A 17,010-nucleotide genomic window follows, 5' to 3' on the forward strand; every position below is an offset into this window, starting at 1 on the left:
AAAGCTAATAAACAAATTAAAGGGAGTCTTCTTAAATGTTATGTCAAAATAATATGAAATGGAAAATTTAAAGGAACTTTTTTAGAAAATCAAAGCTAATAAACAAATTAAAGGGAGTCGTCGAAATAAGCGCATGATCGTAGCATAGGAGGGACAAGATGATGCAGCGGCATCATCACCTTCAGCGGCAACTTGAATATTCAAATTCATTTGTCTTATGATTTCGGTTTTTACAATATTCCTTTTATTATTCGTTTTGGGCTTTTATAATTAGTATGACGGTTTATAATATCCTTATCCTTATGGGATTTGTCCAAACGGATGGATATATAAACAGAGCTTTATGTTTCTTGTTAGACACGTTTTGATTTATAAAGAAGAGCTTTGCTTTTATCCCTTGTTCGATTCGATTCAATTCATCAAACATGAAGTTGGTCTCAAGAAGCTATCACAAGAAACTCTTGATCGATCCAAGAACAGGTCTCGAAGAACCCTAAATTTTTAGATCGACCGTTCACCCATTCGTACGCTGCGCCAGGTTGGTATCAGAGCTCTGCTACGCTCCGAATCCTTCTCAACCCGCTACAATGGTTCGTAAGACTCGTGCTCAGCAATACGCTGATGACGATGACACCCCTGCTACTCAACAATCCATTCACGATCTCCAGGCACAAGTAACGGCTCTGATAACTGCTGTTGCTAACCTAACAGCACAACAAACCGCCCCTGCCGTACGACGTGACCGTCGTGATCGCAACGACCAAGTCTCTATCCACAACGACTCGGATAACGACGCCGACGACAATCCGTTTGCTCCTCTCCGCCAGAACGCACGCCGCCGCGGGGATAATGATAACGACTCAAGTTCAGACGACGACAAAGATGAACCTTCGTGGAAATCATCCTTTAAACTTGAAATACCCCTGTTCCATGGTTCAACGATTGCAGAAGATTTACTCGACTGGTTTGTAACTGTTGAGGAAATACTGGAATTCAAAAATATACCACGGGATCAATGTGTTCCACTTATTTCAATCCGATTCCGTGATAGGGCTGCCGCATGGTGGTCTCAAAACAAGACTACACGAGCTCGCACCGGGAAAACGAAGATTCACACTTGGGATAAGTTTAAGCGCGAGATGCAAATTTTTTTTTTGCCATATAACTATGAGCAATTAATGTTTCAGAAGTTCCAAAACCTACGGCAAGGCACACGTTCCGTCGATGACTATGCCACAGACTTCTTTAAGATGATCAACCGTGTGGAACTTCGAGACTCTGAGTCACAGTTGGTTATGAGGTTTATCGGAGGCTTACGCCAACAGATTCAATACACATTAAACTTATTCAGACCGCAAACAATCTCTGAAGCTCATCAACAAGCACTCACAGTAGAGGCACAAACCCGTACGGGGTTTCTCTGCTTAGGGTTCCAACCGACAAACTCGTTCGCCGTCAACAGCCCCTGCATCTTCATCCACACCTAGCGAGACAGCAACACCAAAAACAGACACGGCTATTGTGCCTGTTGACGCTCAACGACAGACACGGCCAGGAGGGTTCCGCTGCTACACTTGTGGCGAAACCGGACATCGCCAATCAGCTTGTCCAAATAGAGCTCGCCGTGGACTTCTTCTCGACGAACAGCCAGACGAGGACAATATGCCCATCTACGATGAGGAAGAAGATGTGGAAGAACTCGCTGCCGATACGGGAACCTCATTGATGCTTCGCCGGTCATGTTTGGCTCCTCACGGTTCTCCTCGAAACCCACAACGAAACAACCTGTTTCATTCAAAGTGCACCATCAACGGCAAAGTATGCAACTTTATTATTGATTCCGGAAGCTCTGAGAATGTAATCTCCGCTGATGCAGTCAAGAAGCTCTCTCTTCCCGACGAACCACACCCAACTCCTTACAAACTCGCTTGGTTGGAACAGAACAACGACTTCCCGGTGACGCGCCACACCATGGTTTCTTTTTCTATTGGAGATTCATACCATGATAAGACTTACTGCGACATTGTCCCTATGGATGCTTGCCATCTCCTCCTTGGCCGTCCCTGGGAATACGATCGTCGTGTTCTTCATGATGGGTTCCTGAACACTTACAGTTTCCGGTTTAATAACCGCAACTTTGTGCTCAAACCTTCCCCGCCTGCCTCTCTCTCACCAACACCTGCATCTCTCACCACTCCGACCGCTCCGGTACTTCTTCTCCAACGGACCCCATTTGAAGCTCTCATGAAAGATACGAGACTAGTCATAATTTTACTTCTCTCACCGGTCTCATCTACGACCCCATCGACACACCCGCAACTCACTACGCTCCTTTCAGAGTTTGAAGATGTATTCCCTACCGAGCTACCCTCGGGTCTCCCTCCGCTCAGAGACATCCAGCACCGCATCGACTTAGTTCCTGACGCCGCACTACCAAATCGTTCTCACTATCGCATGAGTCCCACAGAACATGAGGAACTTCATCGACAAGTGGAAGATCTTGTCTCTAAGGGCTACTTACGCGAAAGCTTGAGTCCGTGTGCCGTTCCTGCGTTACTCATCCCAAAAAAAGACGGCACTTGGCGAATGTGCGTCGATAGCAGGGCTATTAATAAAATTACGGTCCAGTACCGCTTCCCGATTCCTCGTCTTGACGATCTTTTGGATCAAATAGGCTCAGCTTCAATCTTCTCCAAATTAGATTTGCGCAGTGGTTATCAGCAAATCCGTATTAACCCAGGAGATGAATGGAAAACAGCATTCAAAACGCGGGAAGGTCTTTTTGAATGGCTAGTCATGCCTTTTGGATTATCAAACGCGCCGAGTACATTTATGCGTGTCATGAATCAAGCATTACAGCCCTTCATTGGGAAGTTCGTGGTCGTATATTTTGATGATATTCTCATCTTCAGCAACTCTTTGGCCGAACATGTTGATCACTTGCGTGATGTCCTCACCGTGTTACGCCGCGACAAGTTCTATGCAACGGCGAAAAAGTGTGCCTTCGGAGTCACTGAGGTACAATTTTTGGGTTACATTGTCTCGTCTCAAGGTTTATCAGTGGATCCTGGTAAGGTTTCAGCTATACGAACTTGGCCAACGCCAACAACACTCACTGAAACACGCAGCTTTCACGGCCTTGCCTCCTTCTATCGTCGTTTCGTCTCTCAATTCAGCAGTCTTATGTTGCCAATTACAGATTGCATACGCGAAGGGAAATTCTTCCGGACTCCGGAAGCGGATCGCGCTTTCCACATCATTAAAAACAAGCTCTGTACAACGCCAATCTTAGCTCTGCCGAACTTCAATGCTGTCTTTGAACTACACACATACGCTTCTAAAACTGGTATTGGAGCAGTTTTAAGTCAAAACAATCGACCTATTGCTTTCTTTAGTGAGAAGTTATCGAACTCCCGTCTCCGCTACAGCACCTATGACGTTGAGTTTTATGCCATTATCCAAGCGATCAAGCACTGGCGACACTACCTTTTTCATCGAGAATATGTTCTCTACACTGACCATGATGCTTTGAAACATCTGCATACGCAGGTTAAGGTCTCGTCGCGTCATGCATCCTGGATCGCCTACCTACAACAATTTAAGTTCGTCATTAAGCACACCTCGGGTCTTTCCAACCGGGTCGCGGACGCTTTGAGCAGGCGCCATTCTATTCTTACTACAATGCATACAACGGTCCTTGGATTTAGTTCCTTTGTTGACCTCTACGCCTCAGATCCTTTCTTTGGCCGGATCTTCACCGACACCACAGCAGGTCTTCCTTCTCCTTATACTCTTTGCGACGGTTTCTTGTTCCGGGACAATAGGCTGTGCATTCCTGAATGCAGCTTGCGGCTTAAATTGATCACGGAAATCCATCAAGAAGGCCATGTTGGTCGTGACAGAACGTTGCATCTTTTATCTATGTCCTACTTCTGGCCCACGTTACGACGTGATGTTGAGCGGTTTGGTGAAAGATGCATTACTTGCCAACAATCTAAGGGTTCTACATCAAATGCGGGATTGTATATGCCCTTACCTATCCCAACTCAACCTTGGACAGATATCAGTATGGATTTTGTAGTCGGCCTTCCAAGAACTCAGCGAGGGTTCGATTCTATCTTCGTTGTTGTTGATCGATTCTCCAAGATGGTTCACTTCATACCTTGTAAAAAGACTACAGATGCTCTTCAAGTCGCTATTCTCTTTTTCCGCGAGGTCTATAAGTTACATGGGCTTCCGTCTTCTATCGTCTCAGATCGAGATTCTCGTTTTCTTGGTCATTTTTGGCGTTCCTTGTGGAAGATGCTGAATACTAGTTTGGATATGAGTTCAGCATATCATCCCCAAACTGATGGGCAAACCAAGGTCACCAATCGTTCGTTAGGTAATCTGTTGCGTTGCTTGGTCGGGGATGCAGTGAAAACGTGGGACTCTCGCCTTCCTCAGGCTGAATTCGCGCACAATCGCGCGGTAAATCGAAGTTCGGGTTTCTCTCCTTTTCACGTCGTGTATGGCATCTTGCCTCGTGGACCGGTTGATCTTTCTACTCTTCCTGATCGCTCGCGTCTTCATGGTGATGCTTCCACTTTCGTTGACAACATCCTTGAGGTTCATGCTCAAACTACTCAGCTCTTGGAAGCCTCCTCCTCCAAATACAAAACAGCTGCGGACACTTCTCGTCGCCGTCTGGTCTTCGCTGCTGATGATTTGGTATGGGTTCATCTTACGCGAGATCGCATGCCAGCTCGGGCTTATAATAAGCTCAAGTCCAAAAATATTGGTCCAGTTCGTGTCATCTCCAAGATCAATGATAATGTTTACCGTCTGGAGCTACCATCTGACATCACCACTTCTGACGTCTTTAATATCCGGTACCTCTCTCCGTACAAGTCACCCGACGTCCCCTCTGATTCGCGGTCGAATCCTCCTCACCCCGGGGGACCTGATGCAGCGGCATCATCACCTTCAGCGGCAACTTGAATATTCAAATTCATTTGTCTTATGATTTCGGTTTTTACAATATTCCTTTTATTATTCGTTTTGGGCTTTTATAATTAGTATGACGGTTTATAATGTCCTTATCCTTATGGGATTTGTCCAAACGGATGGATATATAAACAGAGCTTTATGTTTCTTGTTAGACACGTTTTGATTTATAAAGAAGAGTTTTGCTTTTATCCCTTGTTCGATTCGATTCAATTCATCAAACAGGAAGTTGGTCTCAAGAAGCTATCGCAAGAAACTCTTGATCGATCCAAGAACAGGTCTCGAAGAACCCTAAATTCTTAGATCGACCGTTCACCCATTCGTACGCTGCGCCACAAGACATGACTGCAGGAGTCAGTGTCTTGTTTGGTTCGAGATCAACCTACGAAGAAGGAAAGACACTCTTCTTCCTCTTCTTCACAACTCTCGATCGTTCATTCTATAAGGCTACCATATACTAATCTAATTTTGTTATAAGTCCGACCCATTTATAATAAACAATTGATTTTCAATGTTTACAAACAAATTCCGAGGAAGGAGTGAGAGCACTCCACAAACGAGTGAGCCGATCAAACCCAAGGCTCCATGCCATTGCCCCTCCTCTCTCCGGCAACGCGTGCCTCTCTCTCCAACGTTTGTTTCTTTATTTTGGATTTAGAAATAAAATTAGTAGCTAGTTGTCACATGTTATATGTTGTCGCATACTCACATATAACATATTATCATATACAACACATTAATAAACATCAATAGTAGTTAGGTTGACAAAATATAATGAAAGAAAGGTTAGTGGCTAGATTTTTAATCTATTTTCTAAAACAAAATATAATAACCTTGCACAAAACAAACGTCCATATACTAACCCAAGTACAGCTCTCTTCATAATCTGCTCTTATGTATAATTAGCTATTATAAAAGAACATTGAATTAGGATAAGTGAGTTGCAGTGGATTTGATGTTGTTCCCGTTACACAATTATAAATATGACATAACATGCAAACTGTGCACACAAGAAAAAAGAAGAAGTCATAACATGCAAATTCAACAAGATAAAATTAACACAAAACGTCCAACTCTTTAAGACATGCCTTGTATTAACTTAAATATGACATAACATGCAAACTCAACAAGATAATCATTTTTCGTTTTTAGATAAATAAAGTCGGTCCAGAAACATTTAATCAGAAAACCTTTAAATAAATAACGCTAGAAATAATTGTTATCATTACCTATAGAAGAATTATTTGGTCACTTTTATATGTGTTTCGTAGATACGGTAATCAGATCCTGTTGGGTCAGTTTCAAGAGACCTCTAATGGAGGTGGGATTCTTAATATATATATATATATATATATAAAATTATATATATATATATATTATATATATATATAAGTAATTGTGAGATTCATAATTTTTGTGAAATTTTATAGGTAAGGATTTTTTTTAAAAAGGTTTTAAAAATCTTTAAAAACTTTATTTATATTCCACAATTATTTACATATATATATATATATATATATGTTAAAGAGTGTCCTCTCCTCTATACCCAACCATACCATGCAATGCTTTAAACTCCCACTCTCGTTGTGTAAGAGAATACAGTCGGCTTTGACTAGGTTTTGGTGGGATTCAAATACCGGAATCCAGAAAATGTCATGGGTAGCTTGGGATACTATGACAAGAGCTAAGAAAGATGGAGGCTTAGGTTTTAGAGATATACAGTGCTTCAATGACGCCCTCTTGGCCAAACTCAGCTGGCGCATACTGGAATCACCCTCTTGTCTACTAGCTCGGGTTCTCAAAGGGAAGTACTTCCATGATCAAGAGTTCCTCCAAGTTACACCTCCTGCGAGCTGTTCACATGGCTGGCGTGGAATCCTTATAGGAAGAGATCTCCTAAAACAGCATGTAGGATGGGCCATTGGAAACGGAGATAAGGTACTCGCTTGGCAGGATGATTGGCTATCTCTCTCAGAAGTAGAATGTCCTATGGGACCTATACCAGAGGGTGAATGCAACCTTAAAGTCGCGGATTTGATCTCTATGGAATCTAAGGAATGGGATAAACAAAGGATTGAAAGATCATTCCCACTTCTCCTTGGCAACATCCTAAGCATCAAACCAAGCAAATGGGGGGGGGGGGGGGGGGGGGGGGGGAGAAGACAAGCAAGTATGCCTACTCTGGAACCTACTCTACAAAGACATGCTACCACTCATCTATGAAAAAACGAGCAGAAACAGAAACCACGACAACCCATCTCTCGCAAGAATGGATGAAAGAAGTGTGGACAATTCAGACTGCTCCAAAACTCAAGCTATTCATTTGGAAAATCAAGCACTGAGCACTACCAGTAGGAAACAGACTAGAGGCAAGACAGATCACCATAGAGGCTAAATGCATTCATTGTGATGGAGAGGAAACTATAAACCATCTATTCTTCCATAAACCATCTGGGAGTTAATACTTTTCTCTGGAGAGTTCACACCATCGCCTCAGAACAACTTCGATGTTGAATGGAAAAAACTGCTACAAGCAGTAACACTTCCCCCCGTGGGCATGGGTATTTGTCCTCTAGCACCTTGGATCCTCTGGTCAATCTGGTCAGCACGAAACCAAAAAATCTTTCAAAAAAGATCCTTCTCTGGACAAGAGACAGTAACAAAAGCTATTGTGGATGCGAAAGAATGGCTGGAGGCCCAGACAGTAGCACTAACCTCTCAGCATAAGAAACATCCACAAGTAAGAGATGGGTTTGAAGTGATATGCAGATCAGATGCAGCGTGGAAACAGGAGCATAAAGCGGCTGGATTAGCTTGGAGTTTCTACCAAAATCAGAATGAGAGAATCAGCTCTCACAATCAATCTACAACGTTTGTGATTTCGTCCCTCGTGGCTGAAGGACTAGCAATTCGCGCAGCAATGGAACATGCAATCTCCCTACAGATGCGATCTGTCCTTTTTGAATCCGATTCCCTTCAGCTGGTGACGGTGATTGCAGAGGGATCGAGCTTCTCCAACCTTCATGGCATAATATCGGACATATATCGTCTCTCTGATTGTTTTGATTCAGTTTCTTCTAGATTTTGTTGTAGGGAGTGTTTAATCTTCGAAGACTCTGTAGCGAAGAAAGCTCTTGTTGACTTTTGCCTAAACCAAGAGGCTACTGGCTTTGGTTTAAGCTAATTAATGAAATCGATCGGTTGTGAACAAAAAAATAAAATATATAATACATATATTAAGAACTCCAATTAGGGTTCCCTTCCCATTGGAGATGGTGATATATGGTGTTTTATACATCTTGTATATATGCTTTTCAATTGGTTTTCAAGTCTTTATCGAGTCTTCCTAGTCCTTTTTGAGTCATTACAGGTCTGGAGTTGCATTGGATGGGAGATGGACCAGCTGGAACAAAAGAGGCAGCAAAAAGTGCAATTTGGTGATTTTCACGCAGAACAGTCTTGATGACTGTTCCGGATAGCGGAGCAACCCGAGTGACTGTTCCGGATAGCGGAGCTACCCGAGTGACTGTTCCGAGTGACTGTTCCAGCGGCAGATATTTTTAAGGAAACTACAACCTATTTCGGGATTTGCCTAATCTCTCTATTTTCTCTCCCAGCCGCCTGTGGCTTTGATATATCTTCTTTTTCGGTTTTTTCTTATCATTCTATGCTGTTTTTGAGACAAGGAACCAGACTTGAGCCTTTAGAGATTTGTGTTTTGATACTTTGTAAAGGGAGAAGGCTCCATCTCTCTCACCATAGAGAAGAACCCCCTGAACCCTTATTCTATTTTATCTACACATGTTTTATTCAGTCTCTGTCTCTGTGTGTTCTTGTTTCATGGCTGAGTAGTCAGCTTGCTTAGTCTAGGGTGTTAGGGTGTTAGATCCGTGAGCTTGACATAAATAAGTTATAAATCGATTGTCTTCATTCACTGTTGTTCTTAAGGCTTGCATCAAGTTAACCACTTAGTGCCTGATTCTAGGTTTAATCTATTCATCAAAAGTGTTATAGGTTGCTAGACATAACTTGAATGAGCATTGCATCCCTAATCAGCGAAAGTAGATATTAGGGTGTTTTGTGAACATATCGGACTTGATCTCTATTGCTTGCTGTCGCATCTTGATCCAAACGAGAGTTTAGGTATCAAGATCGATCAGCATAGGGGGCGGTTCCACGACAGTGGGCTGTTCTACTTGAGTGATCCGAGTTCTAGACTGGTCTTTAATCGAACTTGAATAATTGTTTGGCTCACACTTGTTTAACACCCGATCAAACCACCCTAGACTAGCATTTTAGTTATCTGAATACTTTAATTAATCTTGTTACTTGTTTCTCACGAAACCCTTAAATCTTAAAACCCCCATATTGTTTTAGCTAAGTATTGATCCCATAAAGATAAAGTGTAACCGTTGGTCTCTGTGGATTCGATTCTAAAGTACTACATCGACATACCATTCGATTGTGGTAGTGTGCACATTAAATTATTTGGTGTGCGTATACACGTAATATCAGATGGTCACTTTGAAGTTTGAACAGTTCGAAAGGACATCAACGGCTAAGTTCTCTCCTGCAAGCGCAAGGCTTATCGGACCCACGACATGCCACCTATTTTCAGATTCTGATTCGCCCTTCCCTTAATTATTCCCTCAAAAGTCTGTTACTTCAAATTATTTTAGCATATCTACATTTTTATAAATCTTAATAACCATGCTTCTTTCTATAATGCATAGTTATAAATATATATTAAGACAACTGGAGTTGTTGCTTTGTTAGTCTGGGTTGCATGTGATTCTAGCTCAGCACCATATAAGATGTTCCCCGTTATTTCTTAATCAGAATTATCATCGCGATCGAATCATTATTATTGTAAGGTTTATTAGATATAAAGTCTCCAACAACCACTAAATTCACCATTTATTTAATTCACATTAATTTGACAATGTATACAAACACACAAAGTTTTGCTAATTTTACACGCATAAGATCTCTATTAGGTATTCCGATATAGTTTCGGTATTCATGATATAGATAGTAAAGATGATTATATAATATACTAGTATAATTTAAGACCAAAAAGAATCATGAGTGATATATAAACCTCAAGCCATGAATATTACTATTCTATAATTTATGGACGAAGTTAATTATGTGGATCTGATGGATCCGAAATCGAATCTAGTATTGTCTCATCTGTCAAGCATGTATATCCATGAATTCGATTATGTAGACATACATATACAGTTATATATATTGTAAGTGAAGCTTTGCTGGAGCTGTCTGGGGAGGCGGCAAATTGCATATTTCTTAGAGGAACCTTTGAAGGCTATTGGCTGAAGACTATGTTGTTTGTTCGGCAGGGGCCGAGGTAGTGAAGGAAAAGTGGGGTCAGCTGACCCCACTATTTTTTAAATATATTTGTTTTTGTTAAGGAAAAAATAATTGACTCCATTAAAATATAAAATTTGATCCCACAAAATATATAATCCTACTAAAATAATTACAATACATTAAAAATTAAAGTTATAATTTGTAATTTTTAATAGTTTATAAATTATGTTTTTGAAAAAAAAATTATGATTCCGATATAAAAAATTTCTGGCTCCGCTGCATGACTCGTGAGTATGTAACAATCACTTTGGTTTTTGTGACATGTGAGAAATAGATTAATTTAATGCTTTCAAAACAAATGATTACTTAAACCCTTATTATTTAAATAATCATTAAATTAGAGAACTTCTTTCAGAATAATATAGCCGCAGTATATATAACTACGAAGAATGTGACGCACCAATCCATATCTCATCTCTAAGCTCGTGATCATCTACTTGATCTCAAGCTCATTATTATGTTCATTATTCTCTTCATGACCTAAAAGTCGCTTTTAATCGTTTTCATCATATTCTTCCATCATAAAACCAACTTCTAAACCTGATTGCTTCAGGTTAGTTATGGTAATCCTACTAATTATTTTCTTACTTTGATTTATTTGTTTGTCATGTCTTCATCAGCTTGTAGTATATAGTTAATGAATTCGTTGATTATATTTTTTTCGTGTGTATCCTCTAATGAAAATCCTTTTGCAATGCAGCAAAATAGAAAGAGTTGTAAACATGTACTTAGGAGCGTTGAATGTGGCTTTCTGTTTTGAATTATTAGGTTTTTGGATTTTAGAATCAAAGTAAATCGTCTATATATTATCACTGTAAATGGTGTACTTTTTAGGTTCAAATTTTACACTTGAATATAAACCAAAATATCATTTGTTCGAACTCACTTCGATTGAACATCTTACATCTCTATTGTTACCCCCACCAAACTTAACGTCAGTTTCTTACTGAAAAACCAGAAAAGTCCACAAGAATGTAAGCGAATGTTATTAATGAAAAGACAAGACTGACATACTTGTAACTTGTAAGGGAAATAACATGAAAACCCACCAAATTGGTTTAGTAAGTACGATAAATATTATGAGATTTTGTATGTATAGATAGATGAGGATATTTTTTTGCGCATGTGTGCTCAGATTTATAACATTAGTGGCTAAAAATTGCAGAATCTAAATCGAGTACTAGCAGACAAAATAAAATTTTTTTTCTTTTCTTGTCACAGATTATTACAAACCAAAGTTTCAAGTTCTTCAGATCAAATCTCCTTGAGATCTTGATGAAATAAAGTGTTAATTCATTGGAACATGGAGAAGCTTCTCAATCCGCACGAACAGCAGTACATGAAAATGGCTATGCTTAAACATGAAGAACGTTCAAGCAACAGGTAATTACTGATTATTAGTAGATTCTGATCTTTTCCATCTTACATCATAAACACATGAAAACGAAAATGAATATATGGTTTTTAATATGCATTCAGGTATATGAGCTTCATAGGTTATATCAAGTCCAAAAGATTTTGATGAAGAACATGCAAATCAACGAGGGGAATAATATAAGTTCAGAACTAGGGACGTTCATCAGAAGAGTTGACCATGATATTGACCAACCGGTGAATTTTCCCGGCGGAGGAGAATCCGGTGGTAATAATATAGAGATTATGGACGAGAGTGAGATAGAGCTAACGCTTGGACCGTCATGTTACGGTGGCGATTTGATGAGACTGAACAAGAAGAAGAAAAAGAATTCTTGGCCGGAGATAATGGACGAAAATTTTAATTCCGGCCACCGGAGCTTCTCGTCGTCTTCGACAGGGTCAAGCAATAATAACCTCAACAATCTTGAAGAACAAGAGAGATTAATGAAACATCAGAAGCAGAAGCAGCCATGGCTTCAAGCATTGACCTTGAATGTTATTTGATAATAATAAATAATATTCGTAGTAGCTATATTCTGAAATAGATTTATCTTCCTCTCTTCGATTTAGTATATTTTTACCAGGTGATCTTTTTAATGCTTATCAGTAATTTTCTTCTATAGTTTCTTTCTAGGTTTCTTGTAAATAAAATCAATATAAATACTACAATGCTAAAATTCGAGAATACTGATCACTATATACTACAACGATTTTAAAATCAATATAAACGTTTTACTTTGTTTACAAAAATTGATTATTAATTATTTTTGAGTTCGACGTATATAATTTTCATTTCCAGAATTTACCATATTCAGATTTTTAAGTATACCTACACAAGGTTCGGTCCTTACATTCTATATACATATGAAAGAAAATGAAAAAGAAATTGGAGCATTATTATTATTAGTTAATGAAAGAATAATGGATGAGAAGCTATAAAAGGGGCTTTTACCAAAAAAAAAGAGGGGCCAATGATGTAGTTAAGGGACAAGAACATGCACTATCTGCTGGCATGTTACCTTCAGACTTCAAACATCACCTACTTCCCCTCATTTTAGTTATGATTTTTATATATTTTCTGCTTTCCAAATTAAAGAGAATTAAAAATCTAATAGTAAAATTCTGATAAATGACCCAAGATCTTGTTTGAGATCACTATCAGCTTTAGAATTCCACGTTCTCTGTATCTATGATCTAATCCTCAAGAAGCTCCACAGTATATGATAAGTTTCTTGGGCTTCCAACTTAAAACCAATTGGCAATTAGTGGATTGACCCAAATCTCTTATATATTACTCAAGTCCCTTTCATATTTCCAATGTGGGATCTTCTCTCCAATACCCTCCCTCGAGATAATGGTGCGTATAACCATTAATCTCGCAGAATCCATCATACCCCCTCCGAAATCATGCTTTATTTTTCTAGCGATCTCGGCGGAACTGAACCTTCTATGGGCCATCAGCTAATGGGATGATCGGGCCACTGTCCGGGCCGGATTAATGGGTCAGGGTATTGGGCCGGCTCTGATACCATGATAAATTGATGAGAGTAAAGAACACAAAAGTGTTTATGGAAGAATTATATTAGACTCAAGTGATAAAGGGACTTGAGTAATATATAAGGGATTTGGGCCAATCCACTAATTGCCAATTGGTTTTAAGTTGGAAGCCCGTAATAAACCCGATTCTAACATGGTATCAGAACCTGGCTCTGATACCATGTTAGATTCGGGTTTATTATGGGCTTCCAACTTAAAACCAATTGGCAATTAGTGGATTGGCCCAAATCCCTTATATATTACTCAAGTCCCTTTCATATTTCCAACGTGGGATCTTCTCTCCAATAGTATATATAAATATGACTGTAAATGGTGTATTCTTAAAATTTGATGAAAAAGTTTACATTAAAAACAATTACCAGCTTTATGTAGGAATAAACACCATAAACACACAAAGAAAACAAATGTTTATAAGTAGAGAAAACCCTTTGAATCAGAACTCAGAAGTCCCAACAAAAATTAAACATAAACTCATGTATTTATATACTATGTTTTTTTCAAGAAATAGAGTGTCTCCGATCTTTAGGTGGTTTGGTTCTTCCTCTAGGTGGGATGCCAAAAGGGTTTAGCTTTCCGAGTTTCTTTGAAACAGAGTTTATGAATGACTTTCTTGGCAATGGAGGCTTATCCATTGAAGCAGTTGATCTTGGAGAACTGTGATTGCTGCTCATGGTTGTTGTTGTTGATGATTTCTTCTCATTATTTTCTTTCTCAAACTCTTTAAGCTTCATCTTCATTTTGAGAAGTTCCAGTTTCAAGTCCTGGTTCTCGCGTTTCACCTTGGAGAGTTCGTCGTTGTAGGAGCTGAGCTTAGGAGGTGGAAGAACAGTTGCTGTAGGTTGTGGTGGTGGTGGTGCTGGAGAATCTGAATCGTTAGTGACTTCTCCTCGTAGGCGTTGTTGTTCATAGTAAAGGACTTGAACAATGGTTTGAACGGGAAGACGATCGTTCTGAGCTGCATGAGCGCATGCTTCACGTGATAGTTTCTGGCAATCCATTAAGCTGCATACTTTCTTCCTCTCTACGTCACTCATATTCGGATGCGCCTGCAAGAAGAACATATAATTCATGCAATAGCCTTGATTAAGATAGTGCAAATGAAATGTATATGTTTATTATCTTAAATTCTTAATACTCTCTATGTTTCACGAATAATGTCACTTTGTAATTATTATTTTTGTTTTAAAAATAGAGTCAAGTTTAAATTTATAATATAATTTTATATATTTGATCACTTATTGTTTTTTTAATAGGTAATAAAATATTTTTAATTAGTTATATATAAATAGGAGTATATTAGTATATTTTGCAATTTTTTTAATCCGCATGAGATGCATTAAAACGACATTCCTGGCATAGTTACCTTCAAGTAGATGTCGACGGCTCGATACATACCATCTTCAGTAACTCTGGACTGTTCAGGAATAAGTTCAGCTAAACCAGTGAACTTCTGCAAGCTCACATTCCTATCAGAAGCTATCTCAGCCAAATAAGTCTCCATCAGTTTACCAACACGTTCCATGTCACCGGCAAGATCAACACCATTGTTGCTTAACCTGACTCCTTCAACCTCAAACTCAAGATAGTTCATGAGAATGCGCTGAACAGTGTCCGTATCAAACAAGGAGTGTTCTCCAGTGAAAGAATAAGAAGGAATCAAGAGATCATCAAGAACTGCTTGTGGCAATTGTAACCCCATTCTCTTCTCTAAGTCAAGCCTACAAGCAACCGTTGTTTCTAGGTATATAGCTGCACGTAGAAGCATGGAGAGAAAACTAACTGACATTGCGTTTCTCTCTCGAGGAAGAAGGCTTACTATTGTTTCGAGAATCACTCTCTTCTCGTGTTCTTGTTTTGGTTCAATCTTCTTGGTTCCTTTACCGAAAATCTCCTGCAAAGAACTAAACTGATTAACAAGGCCGGATCTAAGATTCTCGGTGTATAAGCATTTCTTTAAGAATTTTAATTTAAAAAAAATCGTAGAAAATCGTAATTTAGAGACCTATATAAAAAACTTCCAGAAATTTCACGCGGTTGTGCGAGTGAATAAAAGTAAAACCCTAACAACTCTGTTATATAATGGTAACTTGTGTCTGAAGGAAACTCACCAGGCCTCGAAGAGATTTCTGAGCATAGAGCATAAGCACTGGACCAAGCCCATACTGCTTAAACCCTCTAGCCATCATTGCTATCAGGACACGTTGAAACGAATCAATCCTAAGAACAGTCAAGTCTTCAGCCCACCAGTCAACCACAGGCTGCTTGCTCACAACCTCACTGTTACTATTATTACTCGTAGGACTGCAAAACTGGCTCTCCTGACAAGTCATATAAGCAATGGCATCGATGCAACGGCTCACGAGTTTCACTCTTTCAGCAATGGGCAACAACTCCTCTGACTTGTGCAAGACTGTGATGGCACTCGATAAGCTCTTGAGAGCTACTTCGTTCAAGTAAGCTTCGGATCTTGAAATGAGGTTTTCTACAGAGTGTTCCTCTGTCATCTCTAGATACTCTGATGCACATCGAAGCATGGCAATGTTCTCTGTGCTCATATCGAAGTTAATACCGTAGCAGAACTTAGTTGTTAGCTCGAATGCTTCAGAGCCTCCAGGGATGTCTGGGATCTTGATAACAGTAGCATCTGAATCGTTTGTAGATTCAGACACAAGTTTTTTGAAAAGCCCACATTTGGACAAAAGTGGGAACTGCAAGAGAGATTGATCATGTCACTGGCTTTGCATCATATATATTAAATTATTAATCGATAAATTTTAGGTCTAGAGTTTACCTTGTGCAGTGAAAAAGAAGCTTCTCCTACGTGAACGGTGACATCACTAGAGACTTCCTGAGAAGATATCCTGATACAATGTAACAAATATTTTTACTTGGAAAATAGAAATAAAAAATGGATCCAGAAATAAAAGTACAATAATCCAAGATAAGTAAAGTAATCTAAATAATAGATTTAGAAACCATTCACTGGTTCTCTTCATGGCTGAGGATAAAAGATCTTTCTTCTTTGCTGACATACTACGAACACTAAGCTCGCAGTTTCTTCTCACTCAAGAAATCAACCATAGAACAATATTCCAAGTCCTTCTCATGAAGAAGTTGTGCCGTTAAGAAATAAAAAGAGAATAAGATCAACCAAAAGAGTTTCTTTCTCTCTTTTCTTCTCTAATGTGCGACCAAACAGAGAAGAGAGAACCTAAACTCTCCAAACAAGGAAAATCACAAACTACCCTTACTCCAAGAGCAGAGAAGAGGACAAAGAAAAGGAAAGAAGGGCTGTTAAGTAATTTTCATGGAGAGTACAAGATAGAGAGGCTGTCCAAGGACTGTGTGTTTGTGTGGTAATGGTTTGGTTTGAAGATTTTAGAAGGGTCCATGTGGATCAGACACATCTTTATACCAAAACAAATAATTCCAAAATGAAGTAGAAAAAGAGTATCGATTCCTCTCCACATGTGTACATATCTCTTACAAGTATAATATTAATGCTTGCTATTTATTGGTTTATCCGTTTATGGTATAGAGTAGAGAGGGAAGGAGTATAAAGCTAAGCTAGAGAATATAAGATTTTATGACCGAACATGAACGATGGAAGTCTTGGTCCCTACAAAGAGTCTTATCATATTTAAATCCTTCCTTTTTTTG

At 39.2% G+C, this 17,010-nt stretch overlaps 2 protein-coding genes and 1 pseudogene across 2 annotated transcripts; 2 read left to right on the top strand and 1 right to left on the bottom strand.

Annotated features, from left to right (window-relative positions):
• The first annotated feature begins 6,636 nt into the window (after positions 1-6,636).
• On the top strand, positions 6,637-8,170 carry LOC106415817. Its single transcript, XM_048775266.1, has 2 exons — positions 6,637-7,087; positions 7,464-8,170. Exons 1-2 carry the CDS (start codon positions 6,637-6,639, stop codon positions 8,168-8,170), a joined length of 1,158 nt encoding a protein of 385 aa, XP_048631223.1.
• A 2,588-nt stretch (positions 8,171-10,758) lies between these two features.
• Positions 10,759-12,478, top strand: LOC125605647 (annotated as a pseudogene).
• A 1,172-nt stretch (positions 12,479-13,650) lies between these two features.
• On the bottom strand, positions 13,651-16,947 carry LOC125605648 (BTB/POZ domain-containing protein SR1IP1-like). The gene is made up of 5 exons (XM_048775268.1): positions 16,327-16,947; positions 16,142-16,211; positions 15,459-16,058; positions 14,714-15,241; positions 13,651-14,396 (listed from the first exon to the last, which is right to left on the bottom strand). Exons 1-5 carry the CDS (start codon positions 16,380-16,382, stop codon positions 13,848-13,850), a joined length of 1,803 nt encoding a protein of 600 aa, XP_048631225.1. The 5' UTR covers positions 16,383-16,947; the 3' UTR covers positions 13,651-13,847.
• Between the last annotated feature and the right edge of the window lie 63 nt (positions 16,948-17,010).

This window comes from Brassica napus, unplaced genomic scaffold (genome assembly GCF_020379485.1).
Source record: "Brassica napus cultivar Da-Ae unplaced genomic scaffold, Da-Ae ScsIHWf_797;HRSCAF=1143, whole genome shotgun sequence".
Taxonomy (NCBI): domain Eukaryota; kingdom Viridiplantae; phylum Streptophyta; class Magnoliopsida; order Brassicales; family Brassicaceae; genus Brassica; species Brassica napus.